The following is a 25,045-nucleotide window of genomic DNA, read 5'->3' on the forward strand; positions in this document are numbered from 1 at the left end:
GTACTTTGAATGCATCTGTACTTGTTTTGTATTTGTTTATGCGAATGTGTACTTGTATATAACTGTCATTAATCAAAAAGGCTTAGGTACTATAGAGCAATTATTTTTTAAATCCCCAAAAACGAACTTTCTTTGCCTAAAGCACTCCCAGGCATTCACTGATGAACCTCTGAAAGTTTGACGAAGATCCGTTCAGCCATCTCTGAGAAAAATGGCGACACATAGACCAACGGCTCTCTTGTATAATAGATTCACGAACATTTACACACTTTAACTCTGGCCTGACCTTTTCTGATTGGTGGGAAGACACCAAATCACAATTCAAACTAAATACATTACTACTATTAGACCATGAGCCCGTCCAAAAATTGCTACCATGAGAGGGCACCAAACTTTGGTTGTTTTATCTTATTTATATACCCATCGACATAACAAAACAGCATGATGGACTTCTCAGTAGGGAAGCTCAAGTTTTTTTATTGGACTTTGAAGATTTCACGATTTTTGGCCAAGCGGTGCCTAATTTCTTAGAATATGTTTTCAATAACAAAAAATCAAAAAACGGTAATATGAGTTGTTTTTCATGATGTGGATGTAATCAATGTATGATTGGTTGATCAAACTGATTCTCTCTCACAATGTTGATCATTTTAAAAGCACTTAATGCAGTCCCGAAGGCGTTGGATAGGCATTGACGGAGGTCTACTTTGAATAAAATTGTGATAGGATGTACGGATGATGAAAATCATAGTGATCCAATTGTTAACAATATGAACATCATCCTATTAAATGTTAATTAAGTGGTATTTACATTATTTAAGGCATTTCTCATATTAATCCATACAGCATTATCCATCAATACATGTAGTGTTTACTGACATGCTGTCTTCCGAGAGTGACAAGGTGATGGGAGGGAGCTCAGATTCACAACACTTCTCATGTTTGATGACGCTGGGTATGATTAATCTCTTTATTCCCTTTACACTATTTAACTTCAATTTGATAAGTATATTTCTCTGATTACTTAAGATTTTAATATATTTCAATTTGCCATAGTAATTGACTTCGAAAGCAGACAGCACAACTACAGAATGCTGCCAGGATACAAGACTTTGATGCCATCCTTAATATCTGTGCCGATGAATGTGACTCAAAACTATGGTATTAAAGCGCGGCGTTACGCGCGCTGCTTGTGAGCAAGGAGGAAGCGGACAAGCGGTAACATATAAACGTCTTTATTGTAAGACTACACTGTAACACTCCCGGGCTGGTCGCCCGGTGTATATCATGAGGCCACGCCTACCCCTCGGGCGTGGCCACCGCCCACTTGGTGCGTGGAATGATGTCACCACGCCAGTGGGCTTTTGTGTCCGCCACACGTGCCCCCCCAGAATTCCCGCGCACCTGGAGGGCCAGTTTGTGGGGCAGTCGAATGACCCGGCCGAAGCGCCCCCTGGCGATCGGCGGCGTCCGGGGTGCAGGGATACCAGGTGGGATGCCCCTGGCTGCCCCTGGGATGGGTGCAGGACCGGGGGGCGCCGTGGCGGCGGGGCTGGGCGGTGCCGGGGGTCTGCCCGCAGGAGGGCGGCCCCGACGTGGGGGTCGGGCCACTGGCGGTGGATGGTCCACATCGAGGTGGGCCGGCTTGAGGCGGTCTACCGAAACGCGGTCAGGAGTACCGCCGATGTCCAGGGTGAAGTGCTTCGCCCCGGTCTCCAGCACGCGGAAAAGGCCCGTCGTACGGGGGCCGCAGTGGTGTCCGATGGGCATCGTGGCGGACGAAGACGTACTCCGCCGTGCGAAGCTCCGGGGCGACGTGCGTCGGTGGGTGCCCGTGGCATGCCGTTGGCACCGGGGCGAACCTCTGGGCGGTCTCTTGCAGAGCGGAGCGCTGCTGTGCCGCGGACCATGGTGCCGTGGAGTCGGGGAGGAACTCGCCCGGCACCCGCAGCGGTTGCCCGAAGACCAACTCCGCCGCGGATGCGCGCAGGTCCTCCTTGGGCGCCATCCGGAGGCCCAGCAGGACCCAGGGGAGCCTGTCGACCCAGCCGCCGTCGCGGAGGGTGGCCCGGAGCGCGGCCTTCAATGAGCGGTGAAATCGCTCACACAGGCCGTTAGCCTGGGGGTGGTAGGCCGTGGTTCGGTGCAGCCGGACCCCGAGCCCCTGCGCAACCGCCCCCCAGAGCTCCGAGGTGAACTGGGGGCCGCGGTCGGATGAGATGTCTGAGGGGGCGCCGAACCGGGCGACCCAGGTGGCGATGAAAGCCTGCGCGACATCGGCCGCCGTTGTCGACGCCAAGGGCACGGCCTCCGGCCACCGGGTGGTGCGGTCCACCATGGTGAGGACGTGGGTGAAACCCCGCGAGGGGGGCAGAGGTCCCACCAGGTCCACGTGGACTTGGTCAAACCGGCGTTCCGGCACCGTGAACGGGGCCAACGGGGCCTGGGTGTGCCGGTGCACCTTGGCGCGCTGGCACGCGAGGCATGTCCTGGCCCAGCCGCGGACGGCCTTCCGGAGGCCATGCCAGACGAACTTGTCGGCGATCAGCCTTTGGGAGGCCCTCGCGCCCGGGTGGGACAGGCCGTGGATGGCGTCAAACACCTGGCGCTGCCAGCCCGCGGGCACAATGGGGCGAGGACGCCCGAGGGAGACGTCGCACAAGAGGGCCGCGCCCGCGCCGTCGAACGGCACCTCGGTGACGCGGAGGCCCGTGACGGCGGTCCGCAAGGCCTGGACGTCGGGGTCAGCGGCCTGGTCCGCTGCCATCCGGGCATAGTCGATGCCGAGGTGGACTGCGTGGGCGACGGCCCGGGAAAGGCAATCCGCAACCGGGTTGTCCTTCCCCGCGACGTGCTGGATGTCCGTCGTGTACTCGGACACGGCCGAGAGGTGACGCTGCTGCCGGGCCGACCACGGCTCGGTGACCTTGCCCATCGCGAAGATCAGCGGCTTGTGGTCGACGAAGGCAGTGAACGCCCGGCCCTCGAGCAGATGGCGGAAGTGCCTGACCGCCAAGTGAAGTCCGAGCAACTCGCGGTCGAAGGTACTGTAACGGCGTTCGGGCGGGCGAAGCTGCCGGCTAAAGAACGCCAGCGGTTGCCAAGCTCCACGCACCCATTGCTCGTGCACCGCGCCCACCGCGTAGTCCGAGGCATCGGTGGTGAGGGCGATCGGTGCATCGGGCGCCGGGTGCGCGAGCATGGTGGCGTTAGCCAAAGCGAGCTTCGCGCCCGTGAACGCCGTGTCCATCTGCTCGGTCCAGGTAACGTCGCCTTTGCCCGGCTTACCTCGGAGAGCTTCGTGCAGGGGGCGCAGGAGCTGGGCGATACGGGGCAGGAACCGATGGTAAAAGTTCACCATGCCCAGGAACTCCTGCAGCCCTCTGATCGTGCGGGGGCGCGGAAACCCCTTCACCGCCTCCACCTTGGCCGGCAGGGGGACGGCTCCGTGCCTGGTGACACGGTGCCCCAGAAAATCGATTGTGGCGGCGCCGAACCGGCACTTTGCGGGGTTCACAATCAGGCCATGCTGGCCCAGGCGTTCGAAGAGCGTGCGGAGGTGGCGTAGGTGCTCTTCGCGGGACGCGCTGGCGACGAGGATATCGTCCAGGTAGACGTAGACAAAATCCAAGTCGCGCAGGACGCTGTCCATCAGTCGCTGGAACGCCTGAGCCGCATTCTTCAGACCGAAGGGCATGCGCAGGAACTCGAAGAGTCCGAATGGCGTGATGACCGCCGTCTTCGGGACGTCCTCCGGCCTGACGGGGACCTGATGGTAGCCGCGTATGAGGTCCACCTTCGAGAAGAAGGACCTGCCCGCCAAACGGGCGGAAAAGTCCTGAATGTGGGGGACGGGGTAGCGGTCGGGAGTCGTGGCGTCATTGAGACGGCGATAGTCCCCGCACGGTCGCCATCCCCCGCCGGGCTTCGGCACGATGTGCAGCGGCGACGCCCAAGCGCTCTCTGAGCGCCGAACGATGCCGAGTCGCTCCAGGGTAGCGAACTCCGCTTTTGCCACCGCCAGCTTCGTCGGCTCGAGGCGGCGTGCCCGGGCGTAGACCGGTGGCCCGACGGTGGGGATGTGATGGGCCACCCCGTGCTTGACGGCCCCCGCCGAGAAGGTGGGCCGCGTGAGGGCCGGGAAGCCGGCGAGGAGGCGGGTGAATGCGTCCGCTGCCGGAAGCGTACAGACCAACGTGGCCGGAACCGAATCGTTCGGCAAGCCGCTTGGCAAGCCACTCGTTGAGCTTGGCAACGCACATGCGAGCGAGCTGAACGTCTCGGCCTGGACAAGCCGTCTGCGCTTGACGTCGACCAGGAGCCCATTAGCGCACAGGAAGTCCGCGCCAAGCAGTGCCATGGGCACGTCGGCGGTGACGAACGTCCATCGGAAAACCTGCCCTCCAAACCGCAGAGAGAGGCAGCGTTTTCCGTACGTACGGATGGGCGTCCCGTTCGCGGCAAGCAGCGCGGGGCCCCCACCCGCGGCGTGCTTGTCTGACGTGCCGGCGGGAATGACACTCACCTGTGCTCCCGTGTCGCACAGGTAACGGCGCCCGGAGAAGGTGTCCGTTATGAACAGCAGGCTGCTCGAACGGCCGGCGCTCATCGCCACAATTGAGCGCCGGCCCGGGCGTTTCCCGACCCGTTGAAGGAGCACGGCGGATGACACCGCCGAGCTTCGTGGCCGAACTTGGCGTGGAACCAGCACCAGGTGGTGGAGCTGGAGGAGCGCGGCTGGCTCCGCCAGGCCGGTGGAGTCGACGGGTTTCCCCGCGGTGGCGGTTTTCGCCGCGGCGGTGGGCGGGGCGTGGCGGCGTTCACGAGGTGCGTATCAGCATGCTGCTGAACCACAGCGTGCTGTAGAAGATGATGCTGTGGAACATCAGCGTGCTGTAGAAGATGATGCTGTGGAACATCAGCGTGCTGTAGAAGATGATGCTGTGGGACATCAGCGTGCTGTAGAAGATGATGCTGTGGAACATCAGCGTCGAAGGCCGTGACGGCCACGCCAACGCTCGCCCGCGTGTCCGAAGCGGCGAAGTACTTGTCCGCCTCGGCCGCCAATGCTCGGGGTTCCGTTAGCCCGGTCCCGGCCAACGCGAGGCGAACCTGCGCTGGAAGTTGGCGACGGAAAAGCGCCCGGAATAGCGAACCGGGGGCTTCGTCGCCCAACAGTGACAGCATATGGTCCATTCGGACCGACGGGCGCGTCTCACCGAGCTCGGGGAGATCCAGGAGGCGGTCGGCCCGTGCGTCGTCCGTGAGGCTGAACGTGGCTAGGAGTAGCCGCTTGAGTGCCTCGTACTTGTGGCCGTCCGGTGGGTGGCGAAGGACGGACACAACTCGAGCGGCCGTGCCGGGCCCGAGGGAGGCGACGACGTGGCAATAGCGCGTGTCATCGCCGGTGAGGTGCCGAAGCTGAAATTGGGCTTCGGCCTGGACGAACCAGACTTCGGCCTGAGCCTCCCAAAATTCCGGAAGTTTGACGAAGGCGGCCATGGCGATGGCGTCGCGTGTGGAAGGATCGCTCCGGCAGATCCAACGTCGAGGGTCACCAGTAAAGCGCGGCGTTACGCGCGCTGCTTGTGAGCAAGGAGGAAGCGGACAAGCGGTAACATATAAACGTCTTTATTGTAAGACTACACTGTAACACTCCCGGGCTGGTCGCCCGGTGTATATCATGAGGCCACGCCTACCCCTCGGGCGTGGCCACCGCCCACTTGGTGCGTGGAATGATGTCACCACGCCAGTGGGCTTTTGTGTCCGCCACAGTATCATAGGAACTGCCGTTCGTCTTTTACACACAAGAAAACACTCGCTAGCTTTTCCTCAAAAGAAGACTCTTCTGCTGCCAGAGATCCGCGGACATCCAGGCGTGATGGCCCGAGTTGATCTCGTGTTATGGATCAAATTTGTATTTTCTGTGACAAGAAAACCAAATACATCACAGGATTCAAAACCCGTGAACCACTCATGCAGTCTTTGGAGCTCCGCTCTGATGACAAGGTTCGACAAGCAGCCGTTCGAAAATCTGACAACAAAATTCTTGCCATAACATCACGAGAACTAGTGGCAGGAGAAGCCCACTACCATAAGACTTGTTACAGAAATTACACGAGGGATGAGAAGCCCACAGTTGTGACTGCTAGTATGCCAGACGAAGATGTGGCCTATCAAGAAGCAGAACAAGAATCGTATATGATGCTATTCAAGTACATAAGGGACACTATGTTCATTGATCCTCAGGCGGTTCGACTGACTGTCCTAACTGAGAAACTTGTAGAATTCATGAGAATCTATGGCTACCATGATGTGAAGAAACAGACCAAAAATCATATTCGGCGTAAGCTAGATGCAGAATTCTGTGAGTCTCTCCACTTCATCAGTGAGGCAAATGGTAGGATTCTTGTATATCCTGACAATTTATCAGTTGCACAAGCTGTTAGAGACAATGCCATACTCAAGGATAAGGTTCAGGAACTGGAGTCCACACACGACATTAAACATATTGTTACAGACACGACTTTGATGTTATGGTGGGCCGAGCGGAATGGCCGCCGTGTCCGCACAAGTTACCCGATTATACTCGAACGTTGCCGAGTCGCGCTACGCTAAATCAATGAAGGAAAAGGACACAACGGCTGGGATTAAAATGACACGACACCAGGGATACGGTTCTCAAGACCTCCGGAGGAGGTTATATTAGGGCGGAAGGTCAGATTACAACGACAAGAGGGACAGCATAGAAAGGCAGGCACTTAGACACACTCTTATATTAGCCCCGACAGACGACAGATAAACGGGACAAAACTGACTCACACGGGGATTGATGGCAAGGAGGGGCAGGTCTTCGATGGCTCAAGGTGCACCTTGGCTCAGGGGCAAAATCGACCCGGTCCAGTCCAAAGATGCGGGAGGTCTCACTCAGCGCTTGGAGGTGGTGACTTGTCTTCTCAAGCTGGGGGCGCATCTCACGTCACGTCCGGTAAGTCGCTGCGTATATCCGGCGGGGAGTGACACGCCCTCGGCTAGTTAGCTCCGCCCCAGATGGAATCGGTCCGCCCTTCTTATTGGGTGCGGGGGGGGGGGGTTACTGGCTCCGCCCCTGACGAGGAGCTGACAGCCAGCCCCTTCGTGGTAACCCCGTGGAGCGCATGGGCAATGGCGGCTAACCACGCCGGTGTGAGGACGCACACTCCCCGCACGCCGCGCCGCGCCCCTCTGTTGTTGTAGTTGTTGTTGTAGTTGTTGTTTCAGTTGTTGTTTGGGGAAGAAGATGGGAGGAGGTATGGGAAGGTCCTAAACTCACTACTGGTGCCATATAATCACATTCTGGTGCAACGAAGAGTCAGAATTAATGGAAACGAGTCCTTAACTGACATAGACTAAGAATAACTAGCAAGATGTCCGAAAGTTGTCTACGTGAGATGCGGTGGACCTGGGCACGACATTTAATGGGGGAAAAAGGGGAAGGTCGGTTCTACAGAGTGTTATTTACAGGCAATGGGACTAGGGAATGGGGGATTGGGGATAGTTGGGGAGTGTTGGGGAAATAGGGGAATATTTACAAGCGGATATGGAGGCCAAATGCCATATCCGCAACAATATCATCAACCAATCGGCAGTCCACATCAGAGGCCAAATCAAATCCATGCCAAAGATGCCATGGCCCCCAAAACCTGATGAACTGAATGCACATTATGCAAAGCTGCCTGAATCGTTACTCTTGTTTCTAAAAAAAACCTTCTCAGGGGCGACTCGGCAGAAGGAACACCACGACTCCAGAGGGAGATACACGCTCTTGGTCAAGATTGTGTGTATGCTGTAAGTGGAGGGGCGACAATTCCTGCCAAGCACATATTGTTGCCATGGGGAGTCAAATCGCTGACTGGGAACGTGGAACTTATCCGTGTTTTGAACTGATTGGGACACAGTATATCATATTCAAAGCTCGAAGAGCTGAATACTGCGCTTTGTCTCCAAAAACAGGCACAGGAAGCTGACAAGGGAGTGATCTTGCCATCAACCAGTCACCCCTGTGTCCCTACTGCTTTGGCATTCGACAATATTGATCGACTAGAGGAAACACTGAGTGGTGGAGGAACATCCCACAGGGTGAACGGCATCATTGTTCAACCACAGGTTTCCACTGCCAGATTGCCTGAGAAAGAAGTGCCTGTTGTCAGCAAGAAAAGCCGGAGCATAACTCCAGTAGCACTTGATGTACCCGAATATAATGCAGGGCTAAGAGAAGGTCCACCATCAACTAGGCCTGCTGCATGTGTACACTGGTTGTGATAGCGTCAGCGCATTCAGTGGACGAGGAAAATTAGCTGCTCTGAAACTTCTGAAGGAGAATGTCCAGTTCCAAGCAGCTTTCAGAAAACTGGGGCAAGATTCGACATTGTCTGCAGAATTACTGGCGTATCTGGAGATGTTCACCTGTCGTCTTTACATGACACAGACAGACATCGCACACGTCAATGAAATGCGTTACCAATTATTTAGAATCAAGAACGGAAACGTACACTCTTCACAGTTGCCTCCATGCATGGATTCCCTAAATATGCATGCTGTGAGGGCAAACTACCAAGCAGCCATTTGGCAGAGATCCCTGACCAGCAAGCCCAGCATACAGAGTCCTGTTGACAGGAATGGGTGGACCCTGGACGACGCTCATAGTCAACTGGATGACTGGTCCCATAGCACCCAATGCGGTCCTGGGATTCCTTTCATGCAAGTGCAAACGAATCTGCCAGTTTCCATCGTGCCAGTGCATGGTGAATGGCTTGAAATGTGCGGATGCCTGCAGGCTGGAAACATGTGACAACATGAAGGATGTCGATGTAAATGATGACTTCATCGATTTGGACAATTCGGATAGTGATGATGAATAAATGAGTAGATGTACAACTGTATATGTATGTAATGTTTGTTATTGTCTGATTCATGGATTTATGGTGGAAGAGCATTTTATATTTGGAGCATGTGTTACTATGAAGTATTATGTCTGAAAACAGGACTACATACAAATGACTTTCCAACAAAAACTACTTGAATACTATATGATATTGTTTGTCAAGATGTCAATTTTATTCTTTCGTACTTGGATATTTTGTATTTACTGAAGGCAACAATAGTAAAATATTTTAGCGTGTAATCATCATTAGTTTGTCTTCTGAATTGGAGTCATGTATGTGAGGAAATGTTGCATATGAAAGGGGCAAGAAAGAAAATTGTTGTGTCTGTTTGGCTCAAGACTTAGGCTCAAAATATAATGAGCTACAATATGGTTAAACTCTTTGAGACAACTTCAAAATCTATATTAAATTGAGTTTTAACATGTTGTAGTTAGTGTAACCTTATATCACGATGTACCACGAGTCTCGGAAACAATTTAGATTGGTTTGATAAAGTTGTACCTTTAAACATGCTCGTTTGAGGATTTTTTTTTCTGTTTTGCGACCCCTATCTCACATTTTTAGCTCTACAGACATTAAGCTACTCTCCAGAAATGTCCATCATGTTGTTTTGTGTTACAGATACATATAGCTAACAGAAAATAATAGCCGGCGAAGCCGGTGTTGTGAATGAACGCGTACGTATTATGTTGAAAAGCCAGATTTTGCTGAATCCTTTGAGAATTTCGAAGCTTTAACGCACCAAATCGCTCCATGGAGGCCGCCATCTTGCGGATGCGGACGTATGCATAAAAAATTGCGAAAAAGTTCAATAGGAGTTTGTTTCACCCGTCTTTTTTTTATTCACAATCTTATGCACCTCCAATTTGTAATTAAAATACTTTAAGACCAACCTCGTTCTCCGGGCCCGCACGGGCCCTGGTTATCTTAAACGAAAATCGTCACCAAACACCGGAACCAATGAGATTCGCGCATTTGAAAGAATATTTCAAAAAAGCTTATTACCGCGTTTCGGAGGCTGAAAACGGCGTCAAATATTCTAAAATTGACGAAGAATTATTTTTTAGAAATCTCGCGGCCGGAGGGGATGGTTTTTCACGGCCAGAAATATCCAAAGTTGTGACGGAATTCACCAAATTAATCAAGAAGGAAAGTTTATAAATTTTAATCTCATCCAGAATGCAAATGGTGTCATTTTGAACTGGGTACGGTACCTACTACACCTAAATACTACCAACTACCTAACCTACTGATGCCATAGTGATTGGTAAAATAGTGGCAAGAGGCTTTGGCTTCGCCGGCTCATTGCGGCTTTGCAGTCGGGTCCTAGTAAAAAAGTCTGGTGCCCTCTCATGGTAGCAATTGTCACAATTTGGCCAAGTAGCTCATGGACTATATACATGTACTCTGATGACAATAGGAGGGCCTCCCCATTGTATTTGTCTTTAATGCCACATTTTTCATTGCCAGACAAAGATGAAATTATCAAATTTTGGAAGAAGATCCGGATCCGGATTCTAGAAGTTGTCAGTGAATCTTCACTATTGGGCGATGGGGCAAAACGAGACGTAGCACGATATCTCAAAAAGTTGTGGACGAGCTATGACAAAACTTAGTGGATGAGTTGGTTCGGTGACAAGAACAAGCAAATTTGATTTTGGTTCAAGTCCGAATTAAGATCCGGCCTATCAGTGGGAAACAAAACATAAACTGTTCAGCCTGGTGGACAAATGTTGACCCTGTGTCCTTGTCCTGCAGATTATACACGGCAAAGCTTCTCTATGAACCTTAGATCACTGTAGAAAAAGACTTTACCCGACAAAGGTTCGAAGGACTGGTTATTTGAAGTGCTGCAACTCAAGGGTTTGTTTAACCCAGTTAGTTTCCTGTAACATACTGTGATGTCATATCCTCTTCCAGGCTCCGCCGCCCAGTTCCAAGCGCTTTTTATGTGTGATCACTTCCGGTTAATAAACTGCTGTTTGGATGCTTCCTTTGTGTTTCTGAATCGCTCGTTTTGCTTTAACCTCGTAAAGACTTTACACTTGTTGCAGTAAACATTACTCTACTTTCGGTAAAGTTAAATGATGGTAAACTTTAGTTTTGGCTCTTCATGTTGAATCTTTTCAGGGGAACACATCCTGAGTTTTGCTGCTACCACGGGAAATGAAGAAATTGTGTCTTTGTTGTTGGAAAATGGAGCACAAGTTGATGCTCAAGACTCCAATGGTAAGAAACGGTGACGTTCACCTGGCAAATGAAAGTGAACGTCCTTGAAATGATGCTTGCAGAGCAGAGTTTGTGCTTTGTACACGTGACACATTATAATTGTTGAAATAATTCCCAAATAATACAATACCATAGCAGGTTTGTGGTTATACAGACTTTTGTTGTTAGTAATGTACACTAACAAAGGTGTATAATATTGTTGCGGTTTTGAGAACCCACACAGGTAACATCATTAAAGGTTAAAGGTTCTGCCCCCATAGTTAGTCCACATGCAACACGTAGGTCACCTTAGAACATTAGTTATTTCTGAGTATATGTGAGATAAGGCCATTTCCAATAGTTATCATCTGCGTTGTGTAAAACAAATAAGAGTAGACCCGTTCATTCTGCAGCCCTCCCTCCAATCGACTCCATTGCACACCATCCAGTCTGCACCCCATTGCCCCTCGCATTAGGATGCTCGCAGTTTGTTGCGCCTTGCTTGCCAGTAGCGTTCGCTACCCTTGGGCTTTCGCTCGAACCAGCCCAAATGCCACGAGGTAAGGCCCGGAAAGGGGGCGGAGCGCGAGGTCGGGGGTGTGGCCACGTCAAGCAGCCATCAAGGGCGGAGCCGGTAAGACCCCAACAACCAACCAGGGCTCGGGTGAGCTGGCCTGATAGGGCATGGTAAGGGTGTGGCTAGAGGTTCGAGAAGGTTGGCTGAAGCAGCGCTATATAACCGCGAGCGCAAAGCCCTCTGAAGGACTGAACGGCACTCGATATATGAGAAGGACTTATGCGGTTTAAGAGGACTCGCATGCATATGGCAGTGGCAAAGGACTTATGCGGTTTATCGGGACTTGGTTGGAGCGCATTGCATTGTTGGTTTCAAGGACTCGCTGGGGAAAGCACCATTGTGAACTATTGTGAGAGATGCGCTATCCTGATCGATTGCAAGGGCTCGTTGGGAATTTGGCTGTGGGCTTGCGGGGAGTGCATATCAAGCGCCGGTCCTTCTATTACATATGCGGCCGTGAGCCACAACGTAGCCGTTAGCCCAGCCTACCTTTGCCCGATATAATTGTCCGATCCGCGCCACCGACACGCAAAGATCTTGCCTGCCGTCTACCATCGCCTCCGTGGTACGAGTCGGGGACTGGAGCGAGCTGTGAACGAGATCCTTGGGACCATCGCCTGACCATCTACAAACCCCGTGTGAGTGAGTCTGAGAGTGTGACTGAGTGTGAACGGGCCCGTGTCCAGGGATAAGTATAAGACTGTTATAAGGCTGCCCTGTGTATCTGCTTCTTCTTCTTCACTGTACATTTCTGCTTCTTCTTCCTCTTCTTTGTACAAAGTGTGTATTAAATTACTTGTTCTTCCTGTTTCCTCTTAATTCGACCGTCTTAGTGATTTCTCCATTGGGTAAGCGTGGCACGACTAGGAACCGCTCCAATCGGGGTTAGTACCTGTTAACGGCCCGATCGTGGCTCGCTATCGCTCGGCGTGTCCGCTGAAACCGTGGTTCGGGTGGTATATTTCCTTGCTTCACGGCCGGTGTTAGTACTTAGGTAATAAGACTAATTCGGCTTACAACCCTATTTAACACCGACCAGAAGGAACGTGATAGCCCCGGATCGCGTCGGCTAGTAAAAAGACAAGGGGATTCATCCCCCCTTGGTAAGGGGAAGGCCGACGTTCTGAGATCCGCAACAATATTTATTTGTGTGGGAAAGGATGGAGAGTGGGGGGGAGGGGGGAGTGTGGGTGGAGGGTGTATAATCACTGTATTACCCCAATATGTGGGTGGAGGGTGTATAATCACTGTATTACCCCAATATGTGGGTGGAGGGTGTATAATCACTGTATTACCCCCAATATGTGGGTGGAGGGTGTATAATCACTGTATTACCCCAATATGTGGGGGGAGGGTGTATTAATCACTTTATTACCCCAATATGTGCGTGGAGGGTGTATAATCTCTGTATTACCCCAATATGTGCGTGGAGGGTGTATAATCACTGTATTGCCCCAATCTGTGGGTGGAGGGTGTATAATCACTGTATTACCCCCAATATGTGGGTGGAGGGTGTATAATCACTGTATTACCCCAATATGTGCGTGGAGGGTGTATAATCACTGTATTACCCCAAATAAGTATTGCAGATGAGGAGTTGATGAAAGGAATAATTACATGTGGCAATTAACAATATTCTAATTTAAAAAAAATTGTATTTCTAAAGTAATGCCAAATTATATCTGTTGCCATGACACCATGACCAAAAATGTAAATCAAATCAAATGATAACGTCTTTCTATCATACAAAAATTAACCTGTCTGCACAAATATTGTGTGTTAAATAACATTGTGGCACAGGTGCAGAAAATCGTATATGAACATGGCAGCACAGGTGTAGAATGGTAAATGAACATGGCGGCACAGGTGTGTGGGAGTCTGTCCACCTTTATCAAAATATGACAGACAAACTTGATAGACAAAGGATTCTTTCTATATTTCTGATATAGATATTGCGATCTATATTTCTGAGCATGGGCCGCAATTTTTGTCTTAATCTCGCTGTTACTCCAACCTGAGAGCTAGTGGTAAATTTGATTGGTCGAGACGGCATAAAGTTTTGCCCAAGCACTGCTAAACTGAAGGTTTTCAGAAGTTGCAAACAAGGCGATTTTTGTAAACAAGGCGATTCCCAACAATTTGGCAAATTCAGAGCCAAATTACTTCTAAACTGCAGGTTCGTGTTCCGATTCATGTTCATCAGTGTTCAAAATATAACAATTAAATTGAAATTAAGCAATTCCTCGATCATAGAAATGGACTGACGGACAGACAGGGTGAACCAATTGCTCAACCCCGATTTGCGCTATGATCGTGGGGTAAATAATGATTTTCATGAGTAAGGCCAATATTTGTTTGAGCATATTCCTTGAAGAATGATTGCTATCCCAATATAATGTGTTGCAGGTAATACGGTGCTGCACATTTTGGCACTGCACAGCGAGGTGCTGCACATCTGTGAAGTGTACAACCTAATTATGTCGCATGCAACAGAAGATAGTGGCGCAACCCTGGAGACCATCACAAACCAAGAAGGTTTCACTCCATTTAAACTCGCTGCAAAAGAAGGCAACATGGCGGTGAGAAGTTTATTTCTATGATGGAATAGGAGGGTGCACTCCATACCATTTTTAGCCGCGTCGCAGACGCTGCTCATAGAGTGCCCTCTGCTGTTGTTGTTGTTACCACTGCTTCTTCTTCTTGTTGTTGTTCTTGCAGAGAGGACAAAACCTCAAAGCTCCACCCATTCTGGGAACCATAGCTCCACCCATTTTGGGAGAGGCTTCATATAAACAAATATCCACCATTTTATTAACTCGCATAGCTTTGAGGCCTGTTTTGTAGGCCCGTGGTGTCTTCCTCTCTCACACAGTTTTCTTTCAAATCAAATTCGATATATCATTTCATTTTTCACAGTCGCTAACATAGTTTTAGACTCGGTTGAAAAAAAACGGGAAGAAAATCCGATGAAAGTTGCCCTTTATAGAACGAAATGAATTCTCAAAGGCCTGTAACTTCAAGTCCATTGAGATATATATTTTTTTAAATCGCGGCATGGTCAGTCATACACCGCTCGAAATAAGAGACGGGAAAATGCCGAGATATATATATTTTGTTTAAATCGTGGCATGCTTAGTCATACACCGCCTGAAATAACAGACGGGAAAATGCCGAGATATATTAAAAATTCGTCCATTTGATGACAATCGTCACGATGAAATATTTAATTTATACGTCGTCACAATAATGTGGAGAGAGGAGCATAGCTTCGTTCACGTGTCGCCACATACGGGAAATTGCCGAGATATATATATTTTTTTACAATCACGGCATGGTCAGTCATACACCGCCTGAAATAACAGACGGGAAAATGCCGAGATATAAAAAAAATTCGTCCATTTGATGACAATCGTCACGATGAAATATTTAATTTATACGTCGTCACAATAATGTGGAGAGAGGAGCATAGCTTCGTTCACGTGTCGCCACATACGGGAAATTGCCGAGATATATATATTTTTTTACAATCACGGCATGGTCAGTCATACACCGCCTGAAATAACAGACGGGAAAATGCCGAGATATATTAAAAATTCGTCCATTTGATGACAATCGTCACGATGAAATATTTCATTTATACGTCGTCACAATAATGTGGAGAGAGGAGCATAGCTTCGTTCACGTGTCGCCACACACGGGAAATTGCCGAGATATATTTTTTTTAAATCGCGGCATGGTCAGTCATACACCGCCTGAAATAACAGACGGGAAAATGCCGAGATATATTAAAAATTCGTCGCCACACACGGGAAATTGCCGAGATATATTTTCACTTTGCACAAAAATAACATCAAGTAATCGAATCAATAGGAATGTCCTGTGCTTATAACATCGACGTTATAGGCACAGCTGCATCTAGGCATTGTGTTGTGTAACATCGACGCGGCTTTTGTTTTAATTAAAACTTTTTGTACTTGTTTTTATTTAAAGTACTCACACCCTTAATTTACACCCTGACCCCACTACGACTACGACTACTGACCTGCACCCCACTACGCAGCAGAAACGTCTTTCTTATTGCTAAAAATATAACGGAAGCATCTCAATGTAATCGAAGCTGCATTAAAGCAGAAATTCGGTTTTACACTCGCTGTTTTCGCCCCGTGGGCCACCCCCGAGATTGGTCTCGCCCCGGTTTGAATCCTTCAAGTGTAAATCTTGTGTGGTCAACCCTGGGGCGAGCGCATGCTTAGCTCTGGACAAACGATGCAGAGGTGAAATTGCGGGTGAAAACCCTATCGCAGCCCCTGGGCCGTCCCGGGATTAGTTTGCCCTTTAGATTTTGGCAAACCCAATGCCCTAATGTAAAAATGTCTTCAGATTTGATTGGGATGAAATTTTAAATTGACTCACTCCACTGATTGCAGTGAAAGGAGAATTCCAAAGGTTGTGCCTTGTGTTCGTATCCATTGTGTAAGAATAGTGTAATAATCCCAGTGGTGGTCTTACTGATAAGGTCATTGTCAAGCGACTGTTCAGGACCGGCTATTGATAGACTACCTTGAAGCAAGATGTCATGGGAGTGATGAGGAGAGCGAAAATGTAATCTAAGTGCAAATCAGAAAGCACGGGTGAGGCAGAAGTTTGTAATATCCCAAGTTGAATGTGCTGTGTCATCCAAAGGCTAAGGAAGACATGGAGATCACCTCGTATACAGCAATCACACTGCAATACAATACAGTACACGTAATACACAGATTTATTTTTCACATCATTGATACATAATGTTTATCTCACATCTCATTGATCCGATCATGGATAATTGAGCATCGTGTTGTTGATGTTGTTGTTGTTGTTGGTGGTGGTGTATAGACCCGGACAGATCTCTCGAACAAGCCCGTGGCACGGAGACAACCGATTGATCTCGCAGGAGTGACTTAGAGGTCCTCCACATCCAGGATGCTGTACCCCCATCTTCACAAAGTCAGTCCTGCCGGATGTTCCATGTCGTTTTTCCAACGCAATTGCTTCTGATGTAGGGCTGGAATGTCGCAGGTATCGGCGATTATCGCAGATGGCATCAGCAGAAACAGATCACTACCTTCCCGATTTTCAGCGCGGAATCGGTATCCGGCTGAGGTGGTCGAGAAATGGAATGGACATGTTTCTGAGGTAGAAGAGCAAGGGAGTATTGGCGGCAGTGTTTGGACGATGGATTTGTCATTTTACAACTCTCGGCATTGTGACGTCACCTCCTACAGATTCTATCATGACCTGAGCGTGATCGAACCAAAGAGAGAATTCAGTTTCAGCATTTGAACGTAGTTGAGTGAGCGCGTCCTTCTTGTCGTCAATCATCGAGTATGCCTCCAGCACATCCATGCCGTTGCGTTGAAGAGGGGGGGGGGGCATGCACCCCCTGCACCCTCCTCCCTGATCGACGGGGGGGGGGTGCGCACCCCTTGCACCCCCCCCCCTGGATCCGCCACTGTGATGGTACCCCGCAGCCTTTTGCTGCACAAAATAAATAATAAGAACATTGAAATGACATGGTGCTTATTGTCGTGTCCACCCTGTCGTGAACACCTCAGGTTGACGGATGGCCAAAACGAGCTTTACTCCGAGGCGTATAAGCCAAACCAGGCGGGATTACCTCTTTGGCAAGCACGGGGAAGGACCCGAGGCCTTACCTGAACGGGCGGCCATGTCGGGGGGTTTGTTCCTAGCCCTTTATTCCTCGCCCCACAAACGAACAAGACAGGCACGACAAAGAAATGCAACCAATACGGGGTTTATTTAAATAATGCAAAGTAACAGGGAAAGTGAGGTAAACTAAAAGTTCGAAATGAGGGTCCCTCCATACGGACTCAAAGACACGAACAAGGGAAAAATAAATGAAAATAAATGTTCAGTGTCGTGCAGCCACTTAGCTCCGGTCTCAACGAGGGTTTGGTGTGGTTCACAGGTCCCGCGTCCCTGCGTGGGAAAACACGTGTTGGCGCGAAGTCGCGTCCACACCCAGCCACCGGTGTGAGGCAAACAGGCATGAGCTCCTCTCTTGGTCCTTCTCATTCGGCAGCACCGAGCTCCGACCGTCTCTTTGGCACACCCCGCACGAAGCGTAACACGATCGCATCCTCGCACCAGGCAAGAAGAGATGAAGAGCAAGCGATCAGGCAAGAGAGACCGCCCTGACCAGAATCAGACCAAAAAGAGAGCGATTCAGGTGGACTCTTCCTCCTTATCCTTTTCAACCCGTGCTGCCTGACGACACTTAACCAATCGCCAAGCGCGATTCAATTACCCCATCGTTCCTCAACCACTTACAAAGCTCGGGCGTGGTTTCCTTTTACACATGCCATCGAGGCGGAGCCTAGTCCTTCATTGAGAAGGTTCGCTTGACGTCGGTTGTAGGAGGGGTGGGGTTTAGTCCTATCGAGCAGCTGTGGGGTTTTTGCTAGCCCTACTGTTGTTGTGGGTGAATGGAGCATGCGTGGCATGTTTTTTTGATGAATATAAAAACGAAAGGCAAAATTACAAGAGGCCTTTACACACAGGGGAATTATTGACCATAAGCCCTAGCTAAATAACACAACTCCACTCCTCCGTGCGGAGACACATAAATGCACTTATCCAGACAGTCGGCCTAACTTAATTTACATCGAGGTGGGTTATTCTTCTTCGCGAACCTCGGAGCATGCTAATCTACACATTCTGAACTTCATGAAGGTATTTCATCCACACCCCAAAAACATAACAGTATATTTGTTTGGTCTCACAGATCTTTCAAAACTTGGTGAATCGCCGCAGACATATACAGTGGAGCACGGGTCACATCATGACCATATTTTACGACCTCACGGAGATCGACTCATGGGTAGACAACAACTCGGTGCTGGATATCATCATTGTCAATAACAAGCGGAAGGTGAGAGCCAATGGAGATTTCTGTTTACTTCGGAAATAGGAACTAATTATTCAGCTGTTTTACCTGGTTCTTATTTGTGATCTTAACACACAGGTATCTTCAACAAATTTGACCCTTGGTTAAGAAGCACACCTTTTTAGTGATTGCATCTTAAAGGGACACAATCATGACATTTTTGTCAGGGACACAATCAGCCTGGACCCTTAGATACGCATCAGCCTGGACACTTATGGAGCTTTTCCACCATGGTGCCGTACCGTACCATACTGTAACCAAAATCAGTTTTTTCGTTTTTCCATTGCCAAGCGAACCGTACCGTACATAAGTACCCGTCCTAAATTTGGTTCCTGCTATGGATAGGTACCAAGCGAGCCGAATCCTATGAGTGGAGCCAGCAATCCTGCAGATCGTTGAATGGTCAATCGCAATCGTCACAGAACGGTCACGCTATGTTCATCCTTTGTTTGCGCCGACGAACAAGGCCCAAATCTTCGTTGTCGGTCTTCATAATTGTCTGCAAAACTTTCTTTCTCTTTTTAGCTGTCACCTCTTTCTGGCGTCTTTCAGCTTCTTCTAAAACACTTCCTTCTCAAACACTTCCTCTCTCTTTTTGCATTTCGCTAAGAAAACTCATGTTCAGATAAAACCAAAACCCGACGAAGAAGTAAAACACAGCTTCAAGTTCCTCCAGAGTTGAGGAGCTGTTTGCAGTTTAGTGTCGCATGAGAAATGACGTCACCACAACGCCCGCGTTTTTTTTTCGTCACTTCAGATAACTCCGCCTATTTTCACGGTTCTGTTGTGCGATGGAAAAACGACACAGGGATTACCGTACCGTACCGTACCGTTCTAGCTTTGTTAGATTTTTTTAATTTTTATACACACACATTTTGGTTCAACGGCTGAAACGATGACAACGCCTTGATCCTGATGGTGCAAACTGATGATCCAGGGCAGTGAAGCACCCTTTTGATAACAGGTGCTTTGAATGGAAATACTGTGGCGGACACAAAAGCCCACTGGCGTGGTGACATCATTCCGCGCACCAAGTGGGCGGTGGCCACGCCCGAGGGGTAGGCGTGGCCTCATGATATACACCGGGCGCCCAGCCCGGAGCGGGACAGTGTTACAGTGAGCTCTTACAATAAAGACGTTTATATGTTACCACTTGTCCGCTTCCTCCTTGCTCACAAGCAGCGCGCGTAACGCCGCGCTTTACTGGTGACCCTCGACGTTGGATCTGCCGGAGCGATCCTTCCACACGCGACGCCATCGCCATGGCCGACTTCGTCAAACTTCCGGAATTTTGGGAGGCTCAGGCCGAAGTCTGGTTCGTTCAGGCCGAAGCCCAATTTCAGCTTCGGCGCCTCACCGGCGATGACACGCGCTATTGCCACGTCGTCGCCTCCCTCGGGCCCGGCACGGCCGCTCGAGTTGTGTCCGTCCTTCGCCACCCACCGGCCGGCCACAAGTACGAGGCACTCAAGCGGCTACTCCTAGCCACGTTCGGCCTCACGGACGACGCACGGGCCGACCGCCTCCTGGATCTCCCCGAGCTCGGTGAGACGCGCCCGTCGGTCCGAATGGACCATATGCTGTCACTGTTGGGCGACGAAGCCCCCGGTTCGCTATTCCGGGCGCTTTTCCGGCGCCAACTTCCAGCGCAGGTTCGCCTCGCGTTGGCCGGGACCGAGCTAACGGAACCCCGGGCATTGGCAGCCGAGGCGGACAGGTACTTCGCCGCTTCGGACACGCGGGCGAGCGTCGGCGTGGCCGTCACGGCCCTCGAGGCTGATGTTCAGCAGCATGTTCCACAGCATCAGCTTCTACAGCATACGCAGCATGCTGATACGCACCTCGTGAACGCCGCCACGCCCCGCCCACCGCCGCAGCGAAAACCGCCACACCGGGGAAACCCGCCAACTCCACCGGCCTGGCGGAGCCAGCCGCGCTCCTCCAGCTCCACCACCTGGTGCTGGTTCCACGCCAAGTTCGGCCACGAAGCTCGGCGGTGTCATCCGCCGTGCTCCTTCAACGGGGCGGGAAACGCCCGGGCCGGCGCTCAATAGTGGCGATGAGCGCCGGCCGTTCGAGCAGCCTGCTGTTCATAACGGACACCTTCTCCGGGCGCCGTTACCTGTGCGACACGGGAGCGCAGGTGAGTGTCATTCCCGCCGGCCGTTCGAGCAGCCTGCTGTTCATAACGGACACCTTCTCCGGGCGCCGTTACCTGTGCGACACGGGAGCGCAGGTGAGTGTCATTCCCGCCGGCACGTCAGACAAGCACGCCGCGGGTGGGGGCCGTTCGAGCAGCCTGCTGTTCATAACCAACGCGTTCGCGACCAACGGGACGCCCATCCGTACGTACGGAAAACGCTGCCTCTCTCTGCGGTTTGGAGGGCAGGTTTTCCGATGGACGTTCGTCACCGCCGACGTGCCCATGGCACTGCTTGGCGCGGACTTCCTGTGCGCTAATGGGCTCCTGGTCGACGTCAAGCGCAGACGTCTTGTCCAGGCCGAGACGTTCAGCTCGCTCGCTTGTGCGTTGCCCAGCTCAACGAGCGGCTTGCCAAGCGGCTTGCCGAACGGTTCGGTTCCGGCCACGTTGGTCTGTACGCTTCCGGCAGCGGACGCATTCACCCGCCTCCTCGCCGGCTTCCCGGCCCTCACGCGGCCCACCTTCTCGGTGGGGGCCGTCAAGCACGGGGTGGCCCATCACATCCCCACCGTCGGGCCACCGGTCTATGCCCGGGCACGCCGCCTCGAGCCGACGAAGCTGGCGGTGGCAAAAGCGGGGTTCGCTACCCTGGAGCGACTCGGCATCGTTCGACGCTCAGAGAGCGCTTGGGCGTCGCCGCAGCGCATCGTGCCGAAGCCCGGCGGGGGATGGCGACCGTGCGGGGACTATCGCCGTCTCAATGACGCCACGACTCCCGACCGCTACCCCGTCCCCCACATTCAGGACTTTTCCGCCCGTTTGGCGGACAGGTCCTTCTTCTCGAAGGTGGACCTCATACGCGGCTACCATCAGGTCCCCGTCAGGCCGGAGGACGTCCCGAAGACGGCGGTCATCACGCCATTCGGACTCTTCGAGTTCCTGCGCATGCCCTTCGGTCTGAAGAATGCGGCTCAGGCGTTCCAGCGACTGATGGACAGCATCCTGCGCGACTTGGATTTTGTCTACGTCTACCTGGACGATATCCTCGTCGCCAGCGCGTCCCGCGAAGAGCACCTACGCCACCTCCGCACGCTCTTCGAACGCCTGGGCCAGCATGGCCTGATTGTGAACCCCGCAAAGTGCCGGTTCGGCGCCGCCACAATCGATTTTCTGGGGCACCGTGTCACCAGGCACGGAGCCGTCCCCCTGCCGGCTAAGGTGGAGGCGGTGAAGGGGTTTCCGCGCCCCCGCACGATCAGAGGGCTGCAGGAGTTCCTGGGCATGGTGAACTTTTACCATCGGTTCCTGCCCCGTATCGCCCAACTCCTGCGCCCCCTGCACGAAGCTCTCCGAGGTAAGCCGGGCAAAGGCGACGTTACCTGGACCGAGCAGATGGACACGGCGTTCACGGGCGCGAAGCTCGCCTTGGCTAACGCCACCATGCTCGCGCACCCGGCGCCCGATGCACCGATCGCCCTCACCACCGATGCCTCGGACTACGCGGTGGGCGTGGTGCACGAGCAATGGGTGCGTGGAGCTTGGCAACCGCTGGCGTTCTTTAGCCGGCAGCTTCGCCCGCCCGAACGCCGTTACAGTACCTTTGACTGCGAGTTGCTCGGACTTCACTTGGCGGTCAGGCACTTCCACCATCTGCTCGAGGGCCGTGCGTTCACTGCCTTCGTCGACCACAAGCCGCTGATCTTCGCGATGGGCAAGGTCACCGAGCCGTGGTCGGCCCGGCAGCAGCGTCACCTCTCGGCCGTGTCCGAGTACACGACGGACATCCAGCACGTCGCGGGGAAGGACAACCCGGTGGCGGATTGCCTTTCCCGGGCCGTCGCCCACGCAGTCCACCTCGGCATCGACTATGCCTGGATGGCAGCGGACCAGGCCGCTGACCCTGACGTCCAGGCCTTGCGGACCGCCGTCACGGGCCTCCGCGTCACCGAGGTGCCGTTCGACGGCGCGGGCGCGGCCCTCTTGTGCGACGTCTCCCTCGGGCGTCCTCGCCCCATCGTGCCCGCGGGCTGGCAGCGCCAGGTGTTTGACGCCATCCACGGCCTGTCCCACCTGGGCGCGAGGGCCTCCCAAAGGCTGATCGCCGACAAGTTCGTCTGGCATGGCCTTCGGAAGGCCGTCCGCGGCTGGGCCAGGACGTGCCTCGCGTGCCAGCGTGCCAAGGTGCACCGGCACACCCAGGCCCCGTTGGCCCCGTTCACGGTGCCGGAACGCCGGTTTGACCACGTCCACGTGGACCTGGTGGGACCTCTGCCCCCCTCGCGGGGTTTCTCCTACGTCCTCACCATGGTGGACCGCACCACCCGGTGGCCGGAGGCCGTGCCCTTGGCGTCGACAACGGCGGCCGATGTCGCGCAGGCTTTCATCGCCACCTGGGTCGCCCGGTTCGGCGCCCCCTCAGACATCTCATCCGACCGCGGCCCCCAGTTCACCTCGGAGCTCTGGGGGGCGGTTGCGCAGGGGCTCGGGGTCCGGCTGCACCGAACCACGGCCTACCACCCCCAGGCTAACGGCCTGTGTGAGCGATTTCACCGCTCATTGAAGGCCGCGCTCCGGGCCACCCTCCGCGACGGCGGCTGGGTCGACAGGCTCCCCTGGGTCCTGCTGGGCCTCCGGACGGCGCCCAAGGAGGACCTGCGCGCATCCGCGGCGGAGTTGGTCTTCGGGCAACCGCTGCGGGTGCCGGGCGAGTTCCTCCCCGACTCCACGGCACCATGGTCCGTGGCACAGCAGCGCTCCGCTCTGCAAGAGACCGCCCAGAGGTTCGCCCCGGTGCCAACGGCATGCCACGGGCACCCACCGACGCACGTCGCCCCGGAGCTTCGCACGGCGGAGTACGTCTTCGTCCGCCACGATGCCCATCGGACACCACTGCGGCCCCCGTACGACGGGCCTTTCCGCGTGCTGGCGACCGGGGCGAAGCACTTCACCCTGGACATCGGCGGTACTCCTGACCGCGTTTCGGTAGACCGCCTCAAGCCGGCCCACCTCGATGTGGACCATCCACCGCCAGTGGCCCGACCCCCACGTCGGGGCCGCCCTCCTGCGGGCGGACCCCCGGCACCGCCCAGCCCCGCCGCCACGCCGCCCCCCGGTTCTGCACCCATCCCAGGGGCAGCCAGGGGCATCCCACCTGGCATCCCTGCACCCCGGACGCCGCCGATCGCCAGGGGGCGCTTCGGCCGGGTCATTCGTCTGCCCCGCAAACTGGCCCTCCAGGTGCGCGGGAATTCTGGGGGGGCACGTGTGGCGGACACAAAAGCCCACTGGCGTGGTGACATCATTCCGCTCACCAAGTGGGCGGTGGCCACGCCCGAGGGGTAGGCGTGGCCTCATGATATACACCGGGCGCCCAGCCCGGAGCGGGACAGTGTTACAGTGAGCTCTTACAATAAAGACGTTTATATGTTACCGCTTGTCCGCTTCCTCCTTGCTCACAAGCAGCGCGCGTAACGCCGCGCTTTAATACTGTGTATATCAATTTTTTGGAGATTTCCTGCCCTTTTAAAGAAGCTTGTTTTAAAAGTAAATGTAGAATCAGTATTTTATGTATAGCGATGTTCACTGTTTATAAACAAACCCACCATATCCGCGCATGCGCAGCAGCCTGGTTGGCAAAAGCGCAGTGTTTTCGTTTTGCACAATGGCGTCGCTCGACACACATGTGATCGTTTCGGAGTATTTTAATAGACTTGACACTGTTGCAAAATCTCGGTACAAATCGAAGTTGAGTTATAGGAATGGTGAGGATATTGTTCCAGATCCATTTGCATTGAAAGGATGGCAAAACAATCCATCTTGCTGGCCAAACGTAACCGCCAGAAAGAAGTCAGAACTGTTGTATGTCAGCCCAGACAAACACTCCCTGATTTGGATATGCTAAAAGATCTTAAAGCTGTCTGTCCAAATGCAGCATTTTTTAGCCTCATTCCAAAACTCGACGCCGAAGAGACAGACTCCGCCACTGAAGAGGAAGACGAGATGTATCTACCTGAGCCCCTAACCTCACTGTACAGGGAGGAGTATTCCTCTTGGTCACAGTCTGATCTCCAGGCAGAGTGTGACCAGCTATATTGCAGGTTGACCTCAATAACCTGTGACCAGATTGCACAACTGGAGAAAGTTACCAGGAGTCAGGCTGTGTGTCCTCTCTGGTCGGAGCAGAGGAGGGGTCGCATTACTGCGAGTATTGCACATGAAGTTTTCACAAGGAAGTCAACGACTGCACCTGG

The 25,045-nt window shown here is 52.7% G+C and overlaps 1 protein-coding gene across 2 annotated transcripts in view; it reads left to right on the forward strand.

Annotated features, from left to right (window-relative positions):
- LOC137437027 (transient receptor potential cation channel subfamily V member 5-like) overlaps window positions 1-25,045 on the forward strand; it is a 125,728-nt gene that overhangs the window by 41,108 nt on the left and 59,575 nt on the right. The window contains exons 5-7 of one of the 2 annotated variants that reach the window (XM_068131335.2): window positions 11,055-11,153; window positions 14,116-14,288; window positions 18,491-18,637. In XM_068131335.2, coding sequence (XP_067987436.2) covers window positions 11,055-11,153; window positions 14,116-14,288; window positions 18,491-18,637 — 419 coding nt within the window. The remainder of the gene's footprint in view (window positions 1-11,054; window positions 11,154-14,115; window positions 14,289-18,490; window positions 18,638-25,045) is intronic. The other variant, XM_068131336.2, reaches the window with a different exon arrangement.

The sequence above is a fragment of the Myxine glutinosa genome, chromosome 11, assembly GCF_964187855.1.
Source record: "Myxine glutinosa chromosome 11, kmMyxGlut1.1, whole genome shotgun sequence".
Lineage (NCBI taxonomy): Eukaryota > Metazoa > Chordata > Myxini > Myxiniformes > Myxinidae > Myxine > Myxine glutinosa.